The following is a 22489-nucleotide window of genomic DNA, read 5'->3' as shown; positions in this document are numbered from 1 at the left end:
AGCCAAAATGAGCATTTAGGCCTAGGGTAGTAAGCAGATTTTCTTCATCTTGACCCTTGCTCACAGGGGGTGCTTGCATTGGCTGCTGAAATGAGAACAGAGATATGAGAGGCTGGAATTGCAGTAGCTTCATTTTAAAATAGTTATAATGACATCACACAAACGGTAAATTCACTGTGTGTAAGGAGGCCAATTTGAAGGCCCTCAAAACCTAATAGCATCCAAGCAAGGGTTGTCTACAGAAATAGGAACAAGGAACTGACCCGGAGAGGCCACTACTACAAGCATAGAACTTTTGTTGGCTTCCATTGTATTACGAGACTGAAATCCCAAACACATTGTTGTCCTATACTACCAAACCCCCATCCAGCACATGAACCCCCTATCACCCATATAGAAAATGGGGAATGGCTGCTAAGGGTCATATGGACAAGTAAGTCCTTTCATACTGTTCTAGCATTTTTTCTTCTGCACAACATTATCAGAGTGACACTAAATTATTACATGTTAGTTTAGTTTTACTCCAGAACATCTTCTCCTTCTGGAGGGCAGCGCCCTGCAATCAGCGCCATAAAACTCATATGTCAAGTTAATGTTTTTCTGTTTTATAGATTCAAAATTGTTGTTTTGTAAATAGCTGCTGTTTACTATAGACACAGTTATGGCTACTCATCAAACCGGCTTTAGAGTGTGTATAAACTCCAACAATCGACTTCTTCTATTCTCTCCCTTCTGGGCTGATAAATATCCTATTGAGAGCAGTTTCCTATATCAGTTTGATAAGTGGAAAAGTGTACCTTGTGCCTTCCAGTGTTTTATTAAGGAGTTTTCATTGTGGACTAAAGAATGATTGCTATCTATGCCTGGAGATAAGCAGGAGGAGGGAATCCGTGCACCAGACAGTTGGGCAGGGCTGACACTATATGTCGGAATTTCAGTCTAGGCCTGTATTGTTGGTCCACAGAAGTAAATTAGTGGCTAAGGATATTTTTACCCAATCAGGATTTATTTTTCTGTTCAAGGGCATCTGTTATAGGGAAATGTAAAATACTGCATGTTTATTTTTTATTCCTTCCTGACATATGTGTTAAATGTACTTACAAACAAGAGATGTCATCACTTGGCATAATTAGGAACAATGGAATGCCAATGGATGATCTACTACATCTCCAGACACCCCCCTGCCTAACTAAATCTTACACTGACAGCATTCATCTCCTTTCTGCAACCACAATTCCTATAAGCAGCGATGGTAAGCCATAAGGGTTGTTTCAGAAAGTTTTTGGTTATACGGTGACAACCCTCTGTTCATATCTCCCAATTCTAGTCTTACATTGTTATTCTAAGACACGGGCTTCCAATCGAGCCTATAAGCGGCTGAAGAGCTGAACAATACGGTGGTGATATATAAACACATGATGATAAGATGAATAATTAGAAAGCAATAAAATACAGCAGCTAAAGGTGAACATGTATATAGACAGGAAGTAGTAAAAAAAAAAAAAAACAGGCTGCAGAAGAAACTGCACGGAAACTGAAAAAGTGCAAAAATCCAAAAGCCTTTTTTTTTTCATTTGAACCTTTAATTCCACACTTTGACTGACATACTTTTTTTGTCAGTGATCATAAAGGAATTGCCACTGCAGAGATATCTCACTTCTAAAATAAAAACAGCAGGTGAAATTCACAAGTGCCTGGGCAAAAAAAACAAAACAGTATACTTTCCCAATTCATGGACATCTATCCTGAAAAAAAGCCACAAGCACAGAAAAATATCCACTTATCTTTCAGAAATCTAGCATGCACCTTATTTTCTGTTTCGGCTGACAACCTAATACCTTTGCTGCACTAAAATTCCAACCAGCAATCCCAGATCCACCATCGTACTGTACATTAGCTGCTGTCTACAGCCTAACCATGCACCAGGTTTATGAAAAGGCCATTGGGAGATGTAGTTCTGGGGGACATGCCTACCTGAAAAGGAACTAACCAAAAGCATCCTGCTGATCCCACCTCCTTGCATATACCGCTGCAAGAATTGTACAAAGGGATGAATAACAAAGGCTGTTTATCACTACAAGAGCAGAGTAACACTAGGGCAAGCTCTAGTGGGATATAGGGGGGTTGGGGTATATTTGAAAAAAAATTTCCCCTACTTTTAAATCTGATGACCACAATTTCTTTTATCCAGGCACAATCCAATCCTTTTTTTTACAGCAATAAAAGGCTACGTAATCTGGCGTGTGTACAGCGCTCGTCATCTGTCATCTGAATGACCATCATAGCGGATCCACAGACGACAAACGATCTTAATGAAAGTGAAGAGGGGAGAGCACAGCGGGGTGCTGCTCCGTCGTTCTCCCCCTCCCCTCTACATACAGCAGGATGGCGTTGTATGTACAGCACTTGTCCATGCATCGTGCAGTCGTTTGTCATTGGAAAGGATCATGAAAGATCCTTTCAAACAACAATTTTTGCACATGTGTATGCTGCCAAAGTCTGCAATGGAAATACATTGTGGATTTGAGCACCTGTCATCTCATATCTATGGTTTAGCCTAAAGCTGCACAATGACCCCTCCATAAAGACAACAGTATCTATTAGCATCATGTAGTTTGCCAGTGATGATATCACATACCCACAAAGTTAAATAGAAAGAACTCCAGTTCCTCTTTGCTACATAAAACCACTGCCAGTCTTGGAGGCAGGAGGGGTACACTGTACAATTAACCCCTTCCCCACTCACATAACAAAGGACGGGGCAGGCCCACCCTTCCCCCAGCACATGACATCATTCCAACTCTCATGGCTTTCCTGCACGATCGGTTAAACGCAGGAAATTATACAGCAATTATTCCAAGTCAGAAATAGCTACAATGTGTAATATTGTAAATCGAGCTAATTGAGACGGGTAGATCCAATAATCCGTGTAATTCTACTGTAAGTCTGCAGCTTAAGTTTTTGTTCCATGTTGTCTGGAGGTCATGTTTAAAAGCAGCAGATTAGAAAAGCAGACATATGACATCCACCTTGCAAGACAAAAGAATTCTTTTATTAGTTTTTCCAGCCTGCCAGTTGACTTGTATGTAGCTTAAGTGTGTGAAAATGTCTGCACAGCTGCAAGCCAGGCCAAGTGGGCTAGCTGGCAGGCGTGGGCCAGTCACTTACCTGAAGCTAAGGGTAGGTCATATGGGTGATCTTGATGCAAAGCCAGATTCTCCAAGGGACAGAATGCCGATCTCTAGGGTATTGCTCTCCTACAAAGGGGGCATTGGGATGCCCTGTCACTAGCAAGAAATTTGGCACTTTTAGGGGCAGCGAGGGAGCAATTTTACAGAGTTAAGTGGAAGGGTTTCCCACGTTACAATTTGTCACTAGCATAAGGCTGATGACCCTAATCCAAGATCACCTAGCGACATCTAATAATAATCCAATATATGCCCATAGTTTAAATGCTCAATGTGTGGAACAATTACCGATTACCTGCCGGAATTGTTACCTACAATGTAGCCAATGTCATGTGTGCCTTCTATCAATTGCAGGAGATTTCCCATCACCCTATATAATATTGTATTCTTTCAGCAGTCTTTAAATGGTCAACTGAATTTTTTTGGGAATAATGTGTTGTATATGGACAGTAACGTCATTAGCTGGCAGTCGGTAGATCTGACCAATGAGAGTTTTTGTTCTGCAAAGATTTAACACAAGTGCAAATTGTAGGATCTTTACATAAACATGCGCTACTGTTTTGACCAAAATGTGCATGAATATGAAGTGTGCAATTAGCTCTTGGGTCAACCTAATCAGTAGGGATCACCTGGGGATAACTAACCCTGTTCAGTTAATTTTGGCCCATGATTAGATCTAGATCAGGGTGTCTGCAGAAATGGCAGTGTAAACTAAATAATCATCATCAGAGGTAAGTTGTACAGATATATGAATTAAAGCGGAAAGAATTATATACACATGAATTTGGTGGTTGCTACACTGATCCTACATTGCTAGGAACCAAAGATTATTTCCCAACAGGATATTTGCCATGAATAGTGAACAAGTTTACAGGGGTTCAGATTAGAGTTAGGTTAGGTTTAGGGTTAATTGCTAATTGTCAAAATTGGTTCCATTCTGTGAGCATTAAACTCAAAACGCCTGCAAGCATGAACTTTTTATGTTCTCTTACCTTCATAGCACGGTATATGTTACGTATTAGAATAAATGGATTGATCTATCCATTGAAACAGTTTAGCAATGTTTATCTGGAAGGCAGAAATATTTTAATTCTTTATAACTAGTTGTGCTTTCCCTTTTCATCTGAGATGGAGGGAGGGACGGATGGATGGATGGATAGATAGATAGACAGATCTCTACGCAGATACAGATGGTAGTTATGGAAGGGCATACAGATCTAAAGAAAGAAAGATAAATAAATAAGCACACATACACACAAACATAAAAAAGCGGTGGGTAAGAAAAGCAGAGGCATGATATGAGAACAATTTTTACTATGTAAAGACAGACAGATGGAAAGATATAAAGACAAACACACAGGGGTTCAGAAGCAGTAAGTAGGAAAAGCAGACGCCTGACATACGACTTGCATGATACAAGAACTATTTTATTACTTTGTAAAGTCTGTGAGTCACTTCTATAGCCTAAGCTGTACACAGCCCAGGCTGGAATTATTCATTTTAAAGCCATTTCTTTTTTTTCTCCTACTGACACATTACTGAATATACCTTCCAGAAATGTAGAGGAAAAAAAAAAGCATGGAGGTCTCAAAACGCAAGAGGTCAGACAAATAAAATAAGAGGATGAAAAGAAACAAAACTTAATATACTAAAGAAAAGCGACCTGGTGCTCCGACAGAGCTGATTTTGCCCCACACCTACACTAACATCCAAGTAAATACCTTCAGTCACTCTTTCCATTTTCCCTATGCAATTACTCCTACTGTTAAACAAATTGTCCTTAAGGTACAGGAGCAAACACCAAGTGTTTTTTTTTTCTCCCCCTGTAAAAACACAACCGGTTTTCGAGCATTACAAAACTGCTATTCCAATCTCTTTTTCTTTCTCGCTTTCCCTCTGCGCTGTGCGGCTCTTGAGGTGAACATAAGCTCCCAGTTTGATCCCTCTCACACCATTGTGCAAGAGAAGCTTTAAATCTTCAACATTTAAGTACACAAGAACAGAAAAAAAAAGAAAGAGACAGAAAGAAGAAAAATAAAGTCGAGTTACAGAACGCAGACACAACAATGTAAAGCGGAGTGCCAGCATAAAGTAGACGAATATGAACCTAAAGGCTTAGGCTGTAATAGATTTTATAAAAGAGTGATTTCCCAAGAGTGCTCTACATTCTAGTCTAGCTGTACACAGATTCCACGGAAAGATCCAATAACTGGCTTTAAATATCGTCTGTCGTAAGGAGCAAAAGACATGTGGAAATAACAATAAAATGATAATAGTTGGAAAACGATCGCATTTTAAACACAAGTAAAAGGTCCCGTCTCTAGCTAGCCATCCAACCTTTTCAGATCAGAATAGATTGATCTATTATGTGTGTGTGTATATATATATATATATATATATATATATATATAAGCATCTACCAAAAAATAATTATCAGTTGTGGATAGAATGATCCGTTAATAAATGAAGCCACAGGAAAATAAGAAAGCACTTTATTCTACAGGACATTGCTAGGTAAATAGTAATGCAGTCCCCTACTTTTCCCCTTATACCCGGTCTGTAATACACTCTGGCACAGCAGCAAATCGGTTACAAGTGCTGGCGGCTAATGCAGGTTACATGATTACTGTTAGCAGAAGACAAGATACTAACTTACAGGAAGCGAGCATCATTCTCTCCAATAATTGTTGTTAATAAATCACCGGAGAGAAAACATCCACCACCTTCTTCCCTGGGAACAAAGCTTATTTATTTACTGCATTCCTACTACATTGCACACAGCCCAGAGAACTCTGAGGAGGACCTGCTGTGACATATACAGGAATAAAGTCTTATCTGCGTGAATTTACTGTATGTGAAACCACAAAGCCACATGCTGGTTGCGGGGAACCTCACCGGGAACAGCTGGCTCTATAATCTGGGCTGTAATTATAAATGTCCCTGAAATGAGAACTGTCTGTGTTACCTTATATGATAAACACTTCTTTTTCACTACTTTTATTGTGGGACATTTTAATCAATTAAATAAAGGACAGTTTCTGTTTATTAGAAATGAATCTGGATTGTTCTGAAAACTTTTAAAGCCAATTAAAATTCAAGAAAAAAAATTAATATATTGCTGCCTACCAGTTCTTTGATATGGTGGTTGCATTAGTCTTCTTTTGTCAAGCTTTTTTTTTCATCTCTTTTTTTCCTTAATCTAGTGTTTCTACCAATCACACAGTTAATGTCCAAGGGTGACAACCTTCACTTAACTTATCCTAAGAGAATCGATGTTGTCACCCTAGGTACTAGGTACACACTTCCAATAAATATCGTTAGAAAACGAACGATTATGACCGATCAAGGATATGCACGATTATACTTGAACAATTGTATTGTGCACAATTCTGTACATGCTGTAACAATACGATCGTTCAAATATAATCCACCAATAATGTGCACACGCTAGATACAATCGTTTTAACGAGGCAGGAAGTGACATGTAAAGGAGAAAGTGTATTGCGGAAACATGCACAATCACTGAATGACTGTACGCACGATAGTGAGCGATCGTCGGCAAATAAGATCCGCCATGACGGTGGTTAATTTCCAACGACAATCCTCGCTCGTCTGCGACATTGGTCACTTTTTTTATAACGATATTTGGCCAAACGGTCGTTCATCGTTCGTTTACAATGATAATTATTGGACGTGTGTATGCAGCTTAAGGCATAATCCCCCCCCCCCACTTTTCTTTTCCAAAGTAAGAGGTTCTGTAGTTCTTAGAGATAAATGGGAAAATGTAACAGATAAGAGTACCAGGGCACTTAGTTTGTATGTTCCCCCCTGTGTTTGCGTGAGTTTCCTCCCTCATCCCAAAAACATACAGTTAGGTTAATTATCTTTCCTTTGAATTTGGCCTTGAATTTAGTCTGTGATAATGACATATGACTATGGTAGGGACATTAGATTGTGAGCCTCTTTAAGGGACAGTTAGTGACATGACTATGGACTTTGTAAATAGTTGGTTCTTTATAAATACGAGTTAAGATACTAATGATAATTTTATGTCCATGTACTACATTGTAAAAAGGTATGTATATTGTCTAAGGGGCTTGAGAAGAAAAGAAAAAAACTACATAAATAAATAAATATCTAGCAATGTATTCCATTTTCATACCATGTCCAACATAAAACATGATTAATTTAAGGCTTGCTGGTATGATAATGTCTTTGGCAAAATTTTGTACTTAGGATTGTTTGTTAACAAACGGGGAAGGAACGGTCTGTGGCAGGTGAAAGGGCAGCAGTTCTACACTTACTAATTTAGCCTGCGGTTCTGTCTGATTAAGAATGCCCTTGGGGAGACGGAGGAAAAATCTCTCTTTACAACAGCAGGTGCCATCTGAAAAAAACTTGCATTCTAAACACTTTGGAATGTGTAGATTTAAGACCGTGTCAACTAATTTACAGCAGAGTAATTGAGCTATTTTGTAGCATTAAGACAAAAGCAAAGCTCTTTTGTTTTTACTACATGTATTTTACCTATATTTATTTACAAAAATGCAAATATTTATATATGGACTTTTTATTAGGTTTACAAGTCACACCTATCAATGTTTGGGATGAAACTAAGAGTGTATTTTCTCAGAAGATCAATTGGTAAAATAAAAGAAATCTGCATGCTTACATCCTAATCATTACCATGATCATATGGTTGTTTGGTATCGTGACCACCATCTAATACCTATGGGCAACCTTTCTCGTATGTGCATGATAATGTTGGCCTCACTGGCACATTACCTTGTTCTTGTGAAAGTTTCCATTCAGCTGTCAAATGGTCAAATGGCAGATTAACGAACTCAAAAATGTAGCATGTGAAACTTTTTCCACAACATAACATGTTATAGAGAATAAATCCTAGAGAAAACAGACTGATTTCTCATGTCCATTATTTTGTCTGAGTAGAAAAACAAAGAAAAATCTATGACAATGCATCCAGCAAGAACAAGCCCTTGGGGAAAAATATTTGATGATGTTCATGTAGGATGACTTAAATTGTCTATAACAGTCCAACAATCTGATTATTCATCAGACACATTGCACATTTAAATGTGCACTGAGCTAAGCAGACAGTGGTGGGCCCTTCCCATCTCAGGGGAACAGAAATCCGGGTCAAAAAATGTACAATATGGCTGAATGACGTCTTAAGTCCAAAGGTATCCAGTAACACCACCATAATGCCTGCAATATTTAGTACTGAGTAATAATAAGTGACAGCCGGTTGCTGAAACAACTTCCTTAGCTGCAAAACCCAAATGTGATCAACCTAGGAGGTCTCAGGATATTTTATCCATTTTTTTGGCCCAGGTAAGAGTTCACAGACAGCACATGAATACAAAGATGATGGCCAAGTGTGCAACCCCAAGCCAGCTACCAAACAATTCTTCTGTATAAGATCTTTTTATAAACTTTGCATGGCTGTGTCTATGGGTTTGGTGAAGCTGGGCCTGCTTTGGGGAACAGATGGGTGTCCAAATGCAAATACCCCCCCCAAAGAAGCACAGCCAAGGAACCGTCAATGTGGCTACAAAGGAATGAAAGCACTTGCCGAAACATCCATAGGCACCTTTAATTGGTGACCACTAACAGAAGGACAAAAATACCCCTACTCCAAAATAAGGACAGTTGGGAAGCGCGTCCCCTGACATTAAATACCCTTACGCGGTGTCTTTATACATCTCCCATCGCAGATACAGTAACAGAAAAAATAACAAGCATTTCAGCCTCTTATTTGATTTGCTTTGGACTTGAATGTCATGATAGACCTTGACAGTAAAATAGCTGGGACCTAATTGCTTTAATTGCAAAGAGTTGTGCTGGCACGTGTAACGTGATCTCCAAGCTATTGTATAGGGCAGTAACAACATGGGGATGTTTACACAGTGGTTTGAGTTTAATAGAGAGTGGAGCTAGCTTTCAGACAGATTGCAAAAACATGACAAACAAGTTGACCTCCTCATAGAGTTCTTTGTAAATGGGCCATATAAGCTTTTCCAAAGTTTTATTGCATACACATGCCTATTCTTAACTGTTAGCACTGTCATCTATAGCGGCTTCTATATTTCACTTTTGAAGGTTTATTTTGAGTGTAGCAAAACCCAAGAATATAAATGTAATACACTGGAGCTTACTAGTTCTTTGGTGATTTAGTGATTTGGTGGCTACATTTGTTTTTTTTAAGCTTGGTTTTTTTTCACTTGGTGATCCTGCAGTAATTTACCTTCTGCCCTAGGGTGAGAACACCCACCCATTGTGATGTATTCATAGGGGACCAGGGACATGCTCCATGTGTCCCACATCTAAAGACCTGCAAGTTGCAAAATGTTCATATTTTTATTCTTGGGTTTGGCTATAGCCAGCAATTGTTTTTTTCATGTCGCATGTCTCCCGAGGAAGCAATATGAATTGTAATACGCGTCGAGAAATTAAAATGGGCAAATTATTAGAATACGTACATTAGAACTGTTAACAAAAAATTGTATGCTCTAGTCTTTTCTCTATACAACTTTCTTGTGTTTTTAATCTACAATAAATTATGTTTTTTAGGAATAATCCATGTGTATTAGATGAAATTTTTGGAATTTGGTACTGTTAAAATCGATTTAAAAAAATTGGTTCAATACATATAGCAGCATGATTAAAAATGCACCACAGCATATTCATTTTCTGATCCAATCTATCAGATCTAAAGATCATCCAAAAAGAAATCAATCAGCAGCTGATTGTAAGAAACCAATTTCTGGATACAGGGACATAGACATAGGGAAGTACAAAGTATGCTGCTGCACAAGGGGCCCAGACCCTCCTTAGCCCACAGGGGTCCCATGTCAGCTCTGCACACGGGCCCACTGTCATGTGTTGGTCAAAAGCACATAAGCCATATCATGTACAAACAAGCGATCAAATCTGATCACTTATTAACCAGAAGAGCCGAAAATTTAACATGTAGTATGCAGAGTCGATTTTTTTTTGATTGATTATGAATCAGAAAATTAAATCAGATCAGTTGGTTGAGAGCAAAACTGGCAGGTAATCTGCTCCTGTGTACCGGCCTTAACTCTCAAGCTGAAGAAGGGCAACAGATCCCAGCATGCCTGGTGCTTGTATTCTCCCTGGAGAGACACAGGTTGCAGAGATTTTGCTTCCAGAAATGTCCACAATTCCCACATCTCAAGGTTTATTGTTTGTTACATGCAATCATTTTCAGGCAGCAGAGCGTCCTGTCAATGTGAAGATTTAGTATAAACTAGCGGAGGCCCCAGGAAGGTACACAGAGGGAAGATAGTAAACATCACCCCCCAAAGTTTTCAGTGTGCAGTCGGTGCCTGGTACTGAGAAGTGCCCTGCGAGCTGGGGAGGTCAGTGCAGCTATGCACAGTCTGACAGGTTCAGTTTACAGCAGCTCAGCCTCCTTGTTTGTCTATGTAGGCCTTGTTCACAGCCAGCCTGACAACAGATGGCAGAGAGAACTTTTCATTTCAGCCTCTGCAAACAGCCTCTGACTGCGGGACAAAACTACAGGACCTCAATCCCTTCCTTCCTCATAAAGCTGCACTGAGTGACATAATGGAAAGTGAACGCGTCAGTTTTATTTTGGCGCGGGGAAGGGGGGTGAGAATGTGAAATCCAGAGGCCCCTTTCTAAAGGCTTCTTTAAAGGGAAGATATATTCAGATATATTTGGGGAAATGTGCAGCTCAATACAAATATCATGAAGCTACGTTTATATATACGGTATATACGATCAGATCCACTGACAATTTTGTTCATGACTCACCTATTATTATTCGTAAATATTTAGATTTTCCGATTGGTTATAAGTTGCCAGTTTTAGGTATTTGTCTATCCGATATATTGTAGAAGGCAAACTTTTTTTGTCCATGAACCCTATAAGCTTTTGTTCATAAAAAAAAGAAAACAAACTTTATCCCGTATGACCAACAACCTACATGTTGGCTTGGCCTCGGCTCATAAAATTGTGGGTGTTTTACAAAACTAGAGTCTGATAATAGGTGTTATTATTCTGACATACATAAGGCTCAATTCGCAAACAATTTAGGTTAATTTCAGACCTATGGTCGAATCTAATGCTCCAATTTAACTGTATTGGAGCATTTTGGAACCATTAATGCATGTGTTTATGATTATACTACGGTTGCAGTGGGGTTGTGCTGCGATTCCTGGAAGTGACATGGTGTTTTTGGCTGCACTGGTGCTCATCCTCTGAACTGCACCACCACTGAAAATGGACCTAAAAGGCTATTCAGCTGATTTTTATCATATAAAATCATTTGAATTAAAAGTTTATTTAGACTTTAAGGCAAAATAAATGAACTTTTTGGCTTCAGAACAGCTGCAGTGTTTGTTTGATCACATCACAAGCATAATGTAACTGACACCATCCCCCTGAATACATTCCTCTCCTGAAGCAAAAAAAAAAGTGAAATTTTCTTAAGAAATTAATAAATGACAACTATTAATAATTTGTGTCAACTGCATGACTATGACAGACCTTAGTGCAATGGATTCTCAAATGAACATATAATTAAACAATTAACTGTCAGACATATAGATGTTGCTGCGAAGCGTCACACCAAAGTGGCCTGGCTTTTTAGTGGCCAGATAGGGTGAGAAAGGGACAGTTATAAAGCCATTTGAAGTCTGTTAAATCAATCAGTGTCATGTGCCCCAAGAGTATAGAGGAGCTGCGGTACGGAAAGAAGATCAAGGAACACGCGGCCTAGTCATGTTAATGAAAAGGTCGACTTGACCTACAATTTACACAGAAATTCTGAATCATGGGCTGTGATAAACGTTGACTCACTGCAGGGATAAATAAAGTGTTATATTGATAGCCTTGAAGTTGCAATCTTCTCTCCATACCATGATTCAAGACGATTTACAAACACTGGAAGTTATGTAGCAATACCAGTCGTGACATAGTAGCAAATTACCAGAAAGACCTATTGGTAACCTCACAGCAAATAAAATAGGATACAACAGGATTTTCCCCAGATATTTTTTAGACTGGATGGGAAGAAGCTGTAGGTGGGTGGCAGTCCCTGTATTGTGAACCAACTTTTCAAAAACCACCCAAAAACAGGGTGGTTACTGACAAGTGCTGGGTGGTGTGCCTGGCTAAATAGGGCTGGGGAGAACACTGTGCAAACTAACTCAGTTCTGTACTCTTAATAACGGCATGAGTAATACATTCACTCATTTAATAATAGGTGAATGCATTATCAACCTATTGTAATCCTCTATACAGCATCACCTAGATTTAGGAGCTAATTAAATATGCTGTATGCAAATAAGCTGCCAAGGAACATGTTGATTGGAAGAACAGGCAGATAAAGACTTTAACAGTCTGCTGCTGCTCTTTATTTGTCCTATCAGCAAACAGTGAACACCATTGTAATACTTAACTGTAAGTGGTGCCATTGTGCTGTGTGTCAGGGCTCAGAAGTTGCATAGGCAGGTACAGTATATAAATTATTTGGCAGGTGGCAGCAGCTCCTTGATATGTAATTTATTGTGTAATGAGCTGTTTGTCTGGAATTCAGCTTTGAAGAAGAAATCAGAATTTGCCCAATAATCTATATATATATATATATATATATATATATATATATATACATCCATTATTATAAACAACCATCTGGGTGGCTATATTTTCCAATGACATATACATGCGTTCCCTCTTGGTTGTGCATCAATAAACCTGTTATTTCATTGATCATCTAATAGACAAAAACTCAATTTACTAAATGTTACCTAAAGAATATGAATCTTTTTTTTGAGCCATATGACTTTACAATGATTGAATATGATGCAACTGATACAGTCTCTGGTGTTGGCACCTGTCATCTCCTTTGAGATAAATAGACATTTCTACTGACCCATCACTATGACATCACTAAACCCCAGCCAGGAAACCAGCATTCTTAAGATGAGTTTAGCAATAGCAGCCTCCAAAAAGCTCCTACAGTGAAGGTTTCCCATAATAAAATCTTTTTATTCAGCAAAACCCATTCATATTGTATTTGTTGTTCTGCTTTAATCTTATTTCACAGCTGACAACATTCAAAAAACAGTGTGCGTAAACACCAACCATAGCATAAATGCGAATAATACGAGAATATAAAAACACAGCCGCTAACTCCCAACGCATTACATAAATTGAGTAAAGAAATGAACAAGTCTTGTCGCACAACAGATTCCCGAATCCTCTCTTTCCTGTTATTGAAAGAAAATTGTGTTTATTGCTCCTGCAGCATAGTGTAAACTCATAAACGTCAACACGGGCTACATGAAAAACCGTCAACGGAATATTGTTTCCTCCATGAGCCATTCTTCCGAGTCAATTACGCCTTTCAACTTCTGGGGCCATTGTATGATAAACGGGCAGTAAAAATCATTCGCATTAATATACCGTCGTGCCTCCCCGTGCAAAAGGTAATTAAAGAAGTAAATGAGTCATAAGACTAGAAGTATTAGCAGCAAAATGAAAAGCAACTGGGCTGCCACATAAAAATATGTACCATTAAGATACTGCATTTTCATATTCCTGTAATCAGCTCCGCTAGGCTAATGCTTATTTAATCCAGCTTCTCCGCTAAGTCCATCAACAACTGTTTTGCCCGTTTTCCCCATGGCTGAACATTATGTGTGCAGGTTCGGAATAAATACAGTAATAAGATTTCAAACAGTTTAGAAACAATTTCTTCTTCTCGAGATAAAAGACTGCATGAGGAGCGCAGTCCTCTTGTGCTTTTCAATTGCTTTTTATGTGTTTTTTTCCCCCTTTTAGCGGTTGTGAGCATTTTTGTTTTACGGAAGCTGCAGATCCCCAGTGGGGGTTTACCATAGGACTCATGATGGCAAATATATTTATTCTGGATGGAGTATAGATAAATAGATATACTGAGAGAAAGAGAAAGAGAGAGGTAGCCAGTGGACTATGGCACAGGATATACTTGAACAGTTGGTTATCAGTCAAGACTGCCAGCCACAAATGCCATGGTAAACTGGCAAAAACAAGCAAAATAAATATTTATTCCATTATGAAAGGAACAATGATTACTGCATAATTTTAACAAATTCTACAAAAATACACATCACCAACAATACACATAACAGACCATCACTGGTATGGTTTTAGACCAACCATTATTTTAACATTGGTGTGCAACCTAGATATCTGGTGGTCAAATGAAATCCCAAGATTGTAAGAAAAATTTAAATGTACAAAAAAGTGGATAACTGACAATGACACCAGAAGGATGTGGACACCAATACTGAGTTTTAGCTGTAATTCTGCAGCCTTTAGACAAAAAAACACTTCTAACCTTGTGGCAACAGTTCAGGGAAGACTCTTTTTGTTTCAGCATGACTGTAAAAACATTGTTTGATATGGAAGAACTTGAGTGGCCAGCCCAGGGTTATGACCTCAATCTGCTGAACTTCTTGAGAATGAACTGGAATCAGGGCTAAATGGGAATGCATTTCAGAAGAGTGGGTGAAGGTAGGGGACTGTAACTCTGTAACTCCATATTAACATCAATGGGTTTGGAATGAGATGCCCATCAAACTCATATAGGAGTGATGACCAGATGTTCACAAATACCTAATAATTGGACTATAGTCCACTAGAACCCAAGGAAGTATACATATGGGAAGACTATGCAAAAAACATGGAGAAGAAGCTCTATAAAGTGTGTACCTATTCACACAGGCCTACACCAGCATGATCTATACATAGATTCCTATTCAGTACATCTTATTTAATGTTGAACTCCTAGCAAATATTAAAGATAGAAATTAATGCACTTCTGTATTAACTTATCTATCCCTAAATGTATGCTTGGATGGTTCCTGAATTACCCTTGTTATCAGCCCCTTGTAGTTCTGATACGGAAGGACTGTGTAAGGACTGGATAGACAAGAAATCCTTTGGCTGGTACAACAGCTATGAATTCCATCTGTAAATTTAGTAGAGTGCCTGGAGTTCAGCTTTAATGGTGGTTTACTCTCATCTGCTTTTAAATGTCCACTTTTTGGTCACAATCTCAATATCCATTATCGCTGCAGAAATATCATTCTCTGATTCAGCATTATTTTAATGAACTCAATTAAAACGGACACTGATCTGATTTTTATTTTCAGCTGAAAAAGTGCTGTAGTAGTTAAAAAGATAGGAAGACAGATATATGACACAAGACTCCACAGAGGTGTAAACGATGAATACAGGAAGATGATTCAAACTGATTTTGGACACGGTCTCTCTATACAAGATGTTATGGCAGAGTATGTCAAGGTTACATGCTGATTCAAAAAGGTCATTTTGGGAGCAGCTAACAACTAAAAAACAATATTTAACTGTTTAATTCAGAAGGTGAGTGTAAACCTAAACAATGCTTTTTGCAATGTTCTGTATAAATGATCTATTGGAAATATAAAAAAAAAAGAACTACATTGTACCTATGTCCATTGATACTGATGGATATGCCGTTTATCAAAGCCTTGCCATTAGATCTTAGGGACTTTTGAGAACTGATTGATGTTTAGAAATTTAGAAAAAGCCAGACATTTTGTGGCTCTTCCTGATCAGTAATTGTTGGCCATAATCAAGGAGGGGAACCTATTCTTAAAGCAAAACTAAAATCTGCTAGGTATAGGGTTAGCTCGCCAATGTGCAACTACACACAGCATATGTACCCATGAAGGCACATTACCTTACAGAGTGATCTCTTCCAAGCCCAAGTCCTGCTTCCACAGGGGTCATTACTCAGCAAGAACAGATTATATATATAGTTTTATTCTAATCTGCTTTAAAGTCTCTAGTAGTCCCTCATTCTCTATGGAAAAGGTAAGGGTCCTTTTACTTTGTAACTGTACTCTGCACCCATGGATAGTCCAAGACAGATAATGGTATTGTATCATTTATAAGCAGACAAATAACTTCTCTTCTCAGAAATTAAGCAGTGTGTTTTTATGCATAGCAGACATCCATCCACCTAAGGACACAAAACTAAACTAAGGGAGCATGGCTGGGATGGCTGGGATAGGAGGGGTTATGCAGGTCAAAAGGCTGGCTTATGGTATCATCGTTTTCACCTGATGGTGGCGTTATAGATCCTATACTATGGATTGGATCCTAGGTCTCTTAATGGATGCTAAAGGAACCCAGGAAAATGGGCTATGAGGGGTCACCTGTGATGGGATTTTTCCACCAGACGAATAAATTCACATATGTGCCAATTATCAGAAAAGTCTGCTTTCAGCATTTGTTGGCAACTTTACTAATTTATTTTTAATGTGTGGGACACAACCTTTCCAAAATGGAGATTATAACGCTGCAAACTGGTATTAACAGTGCCCCAAATATCCTTTAATAATTTTTAAACAAAGTTTATTTGATCATGGAAAAAATAAATGTGCATCTGCTCCGGTGTGACTCTTCTTTTTGTTCTTCTGTAATGGCTCCAAACAAACAATGAAAGGCATCTTTCTAATGACAGCACACTTTTGGCAAGGTCAGTGACTATCAGGAGCGGATATTCTATCACGATTACAGTGCCTTGGCGTCTGGTAGTCTTAAGATGTTGCTCCTAGCTGCCTCTTTTTGGTCCCAACACAAGTGAAATTTATACATTATTTATTTATTTGGCTTTTTGCAGGAAGCTGGCTTCATGCTTAACCCTTGTTGTCACAACTGGCAGACTTCTTTCTCCACAATGAAGGGCTTGTAGGATGAAAAAAATGCATTATACCTGAAATATCATTCTACAAATGTAGATGTGGTATATTCTATACAGTGAACCCGAACTGGCCTACAATGATCTTAAGTGAACAACAGTGCAGTGCCGATATCTTGAGGTGTCTTCAGTGGTGTGGCTATAGACCTATAGGTCCTGATTTGGAATTGGGACCTGGATTTCCCCTTTCGTCCCAACTCTAGACCTCCACTGATGATCTTCTAGATACAGATCTATAGGCCTCATTGCTAATTTTTGACAAGGTCCCAAATGGCCCATTTTGGCCATTTACATCCGATCTTCCCCTTTTTAAACAAGAATTAAATTAAGTAAATGGTCAGACATTAGTCATGAAGAAGGTTCCTAAAGGCCTTCTAGAATAGGGGACCTGGTCTCAGTCGAGACTTCTTCAACCCTGTTCCTACACCAATTGGTGTCTTCATATTGATCATTTTCCAAAATGTTCTCAAATTGACCCCAAATCTTCTAAAAATACAAATATTTTTGTTATTACATAATTATAGGGATTTGTAGGTTTAGCCTTTACCGATGCACATTGGTTCAGTGTCATCATTCTGCTCCCTGCATAACAAATGTTGAGATATCAGCCACATGTACAGAGCATTTTTTAGTCGGCTGACTAAAGCTGCATACACACGTGCAATTCTTGTCGTTGGAAAGGATTGTGAAAGATCAGAACCGCAAGATGCATGAACGAGTGCTGTACATACAGCACCGCACTGCTCTATGGAGAGGGGAGGGGGGAGAGCGATGGAGCGGCACCCTGCTGCGCACTCTCCCCCTTCCCTTGCATTAGGATCGCTCATCGTTCCGTGGATCCGCCAGGACGGATTCACAGACGATGAACGACCTGGGCTGTACACACGCCAGATTCTCGCCCGATATCTGGCCGATGACGATTATTGGGCGAGAAAAATTTGACGTGTGTACGCAGCTTAACATAGTAGTTCTATAGTAATGCAAAGAAATACCTGATATATAGTAAGCAAAAACGTCTGTCCCTATGTACATAGTATAATATTACAAACACAAATACAAAAAAGTAAGTATTGAAAAGGTTTTCAATGTATTCAGAAGTCTATACACATCAAGCTTATGTTTTTTTAAACTATTGAAAAGACTATGCATTCTTTAAAAAGCAAACTAAGCTGTGTTCTACTGCAAGTAAAACCTCTTCTTGTACTTATTATGTAAATATAACAATGCGGTTAACACTTTTAAAAAGCACAGAACAGGCTATACAGATGTTTCTAAGAAACTGAGCTTAAGTTTCATTTTGTGCCCTTAAGTTTATGCAATTCGTGCAGAGGAAGTCTTTTACAGTTTGATATTCACACCTTTGTATTTAGAATATAAATATAAAAATATGACAAACTTTTAGCTACCTGAGGGCTGTCGATGCTCTTTCATATTGATGTATAACAAGTGTGGCTGCAGGAAAAATTGCATGTTGCCAAAAGTAACCAACTCTGTTCTAGGTGTTATTTCTGCAGTTCGGGTCAGAAAACCAAACAAGAGTTTGAGTATATGATATGAGCAAAAAAATATTTTGCCTAAAGCACTTTTTTATATTTCAGCACCCTTGGCCAGAGGGTAGAAGGGCTAAGGTACCATGCCTTAAACAGTTTAGCATATCTCATTTTGGTACCCCTATGGTACAACTATGGACAATATGAGGAAGCCCAACATTTGAGTGGTCAAACATATAATAGTACATGAGGGCAGATCCACTGTCAAATTTTGTACTTAGCCGACAGATCCAATGTCCCCGTCGATTGTTTGGAAGTATACCACACATGTGTATAATATTCTTTCAATGATTTTTCTTGGTCAAATTTCCAAACAGTTAAAATCAATTGTATACAAAAACTGAATGTATGTATGTGTGTGTGTGTACCTACTGAATGTATGAATTTGTGTACTTACTATTGACCAAAAAGTGGTCTGCAATCACTTTCTGCAAGGGATCGGAAGCCAAAAAGTAAGTTAAGTAACAAATACAGGTTTTATCCCTCCCACAGCCTGGGAATGGTCAGTGAAATCAAAGCTGTAAATGGATAATAGATGAACTGATTTCAATTTTTATTTGTTCTCTTCTTCTATCAGCATGATCTTTGTTGGAATTTGAGAACTGCAGTACACCTGACTGAACACTTGTGCTGCTTCATTCTCCCTCAGTCTGGGATCTGCTGCACATAGACTTCGTGAGACGGATACCAAATCAAATTCAGGTACTTCCACTGCTTATAAAAAAACCAATACATATAATGATACAATATATATATATATATATATATATATATATATATATATATATATATATATATATATATATAGATGTCATTAATCAACACAAAAAGCTGCAATTTGTGTCTTTTAAATCTGATTGGAGTGCAGCTTTAAGTAAAAAAAAAAAAACAAACAGTTGGTATATCAACCAGCAGATTTCAGCAAAGAAAAAAAAAACACTTATTTGGGTTTAATGGATCAATGATACACTTCCTTTGAGTTTCAAAGGAGCCTACTCTAATTGCAGGGCATCCGTTCCTTGGTGATCAATGTCAAGTAAGCAATTTTTGGAAAAACTGTATGAATCACTTTAAAACGACATCGTTATGGGTTTCCGAAAAAAAAAAACGCAAAAAGAATGAAGCATCTGCAAAAATTGAAGCAAACCATCCTTAGAATATGCACGTTATGGTAATGCTGGAAGAAATGATCAGATGCCTCCGCGCTGTACATTGATGTGTTTCTTAACGCTGCAGCAGTTATGATGACTCGCTGGCATCGTTGTTAACCTGTCAGGATCCAAAGTGGCACTTTAGGGTGTTCTCCTCAGCATCCCTGCAAACTCATCTATCCCCTCCTGAACCTTCGGAAATGTCTATGAAGCTAGAGCCAAATTAACCCTCAAACATCTCTCCCCCCCTCTAAAGCATGCTCTGTTATTATTTTCTTACACCTTGATCCCTGTAGCAAATACAGTATTATTTACTCCTTATGCCATCATTAGCTTGTAAAATTTTTCCAGGGGCAGGTGATAGGTGTTAGTTTCTATTGATATTGACATGCCCCCTGAAACTACATCCACCAAATGCCTTTTCCTACAATGTGTGAGCTGGACATTGCTATGCTGACCAGGAATAGTTAGGTATTAGACATATTAATATTCCAACCTTTAACGTCAACAGTTGAGAGCATTGGGTTCTTTTTAGCATTCAGAATTGGATTTTAACAGATACATTGTTTAATAAGCTTCTGGTTTGTACACCAAGTCATCAAAAAATTCTCTTTCTTGATCAAACTGTAGGATGATAAGAAGGGCTGCAAAGCAAGCAGTCTCTGCTGTCATTATATACATAAAAATATATATACAATGGTCTAGGAATTTTGTATTAGGTAACAAACCTTAATTTGCAAAACAAAGATTGCATACAGGACATAATAAAAACAAGTTTAAAATGTACAAGAAGACTTCCTTAAAATGTACAACACTTCCTATATATTGGTCCAATATTTTAAGCAAATGCAGTTAGAGTAAATGCACATTTAAAATAAATATACAAGTGAATGATTTTACCTTTCAATATATGTATATCTCTGATCAACAGTGACTAAAATTCATCCTGGCAAATTGGGCCACATCCATGACTGAGCTGCATTGCTTTAACTGCAGTGGACAAAAGCATTACCTGTCTGGGCTCTGGCATGGATGAATAAATGTGAATAAATGTTATGAATGGTTGAAAAGAATTGCAAAAGCTTTGTCATGTAAACACAATTTACAGATATGTGTTCAAACTGTGTATTTAGCTGCTTGCCTATAGTTCTGCTTTAAGACAGTCTACTACACAAGAGACAGACCCATTCATGGTAAATGTTGTCACGCCGAGATCCATTTAATTCTAGAGGCAAATACCTAATACTAGAACACACGATTCCAGCTTGTAATTAAGAAAGTCGGAAAGATAAGCTTACTCTAGAAGCAGTAATTAATGCTCTTGGAAATAGGATACTATCAGTGAGGAACGACACAAATATACCACTTAGTACAATATAAGCCGCTCAGCTGGGGAAAGTAGACTTGCCATCAAGGGCAAACGTGCTATAGACTGAAGGAAGAGTAAATGACAGTCTGCTGTTCAAGTCCATTAGCTGCTATGTGATAGGAGCACATTCACTAGCATACGACCTGTGAAAAATCTCAGATCTCTTTAAATCTCTGAATTGGATAGCTGCATTAATTCTTAAGAACTGTAATCCCTCAAGCAAGTCAAATTACCCTCATTAAGAGTGGGAAGACTGCCTCTGCAATAAGTTAAGAAAGATGTGTGTAACCTACAACTGTTTCCCTCTGCTGAAGCTACACAAAGCCTGGAGAAAGTTAAAAAAAATCTGACTACTAATGACACAAGAATCCAATTATTTTACATTTTTCCTTATTTTTACTGTATAAGGGAGGCTTTGACTTCATCTGCAAAATCTGTTTTGTTTATGTGTCTATTGTTTTACCTGCACAAATAATATTATGTTCCTTGCAATCTATATAGACAAGATCATGACCTGGGTACCAAATTTGAAGGGCTTAGGAGCTCAGGAGTCAGCCCTGCAAAAGAAACTCAGCTGAAACAATGGAGGTCTCATTATTTATATAGAAAAAACACATATGAGTATCAAGGTAACACTGTACTGTGCAGTTATCTGGAGGAGCATTTAAAATGGAATTTATAGGAATGAATACATTGAGAGCAACCCTCTCCCTCTGGATTGGAAAGGGAGAAATGCTCACCCTCAATGTTTTGTGATACTGCATTTAGTAAATACCTTAGCACATGCAAGTTTAATGATAACAGGCCATAATGTATACTTTACAAGTATCTAGATTTTCACACAAAGCCTGTGACAGATAACACTGCAAATAATTAACACCCTTTGGACCAAGATATATTGGTGTTCCATAAATCAGTAAACCTAATTTGTTGAGTAAACAAATACAGAAACTGCTAAAAAACCTACAGCTTAACTCTAGCATTTCCTATTTAAAGACGCCCCTGCAAGTTCATTCAATACAGTGATAAAGTGGTCACTGGGTGTTGCTCTTGATGGGTTCCAGTAGACCACACAAGTTACCACCAGCAAACCAAATTGGATACGTTGGGCTAACTACTATCATAGAAACAAAAAAATCCCCTGCTTCTAGGCACAATGTTTTATGGGAGACAGCTAATGTTGTACTAGTAGGAACTTCATTGCCTTTTCTAGCAAGAACAGGGGGCGAATGGGGACCCATCACAAAAATGTCACAAAATGTCTGCACAATATCAGGCCATTAAGGAAAGTATTTGCAGACTGATCTTCTCCAGAACAAAGAAGATGCTAAAATCGGTCCAGGTATGATCACATTAAAGATGGACACAGATAAAATATGATGGCTATGAGATTCAGTCAATTACCACTGCAAAACTATAGGATCATAAGT

General features: G+C 38.3%; 1 protein-coding gene across 7 annotated transcripts in view; it reads right to left on the bottom strand.

The window, feature by feature from the left end:
* FOXP1 (forkhead box P1) overlaps positions 1-22489 on the bottom strand; it is a 500704-nt gene that overhangs the window by 141407 nt on the left and 336808 nt on the right. The window contains exon 1 of one of the 7 annotated variants that reach the window (XM_072420747.1): positions 4181-4784. The exons of the other annotated variants lie outside the window; for them this stretch is intronic. Within the exon in view, the coding sequence (XP_072276848.1) occupies positions 4181-4186 (6 nt within the window). The 5' untranslated portion in view covers positions 4187-4784. Of the gene's footprint in view, positions 1-4180; positions 4785-22489 lie in introns of those variants that run through there. 7 annotated transcript variants of the gene reach the window in all.

This window comes from Pyxicephalus adspersus, chromosome 8, assembly GCF_032062135.1.
Source record: "Pyxicephalus adspersus chromosome 8, UCB_Pads_2.0, whole genome shotgun sequence".
Taxonomy (NCBI): Eukaryota; Metazoa; Chordata; class Amphibia; order Anura; family Pyxicephalidae; genus Pyxicephalus; species Pyxicephalus adspersus.
Note: the sequence above shows the minus strand (reverse complement) of the source record. Positions and strands in the feature narration are given on the sequence as shown.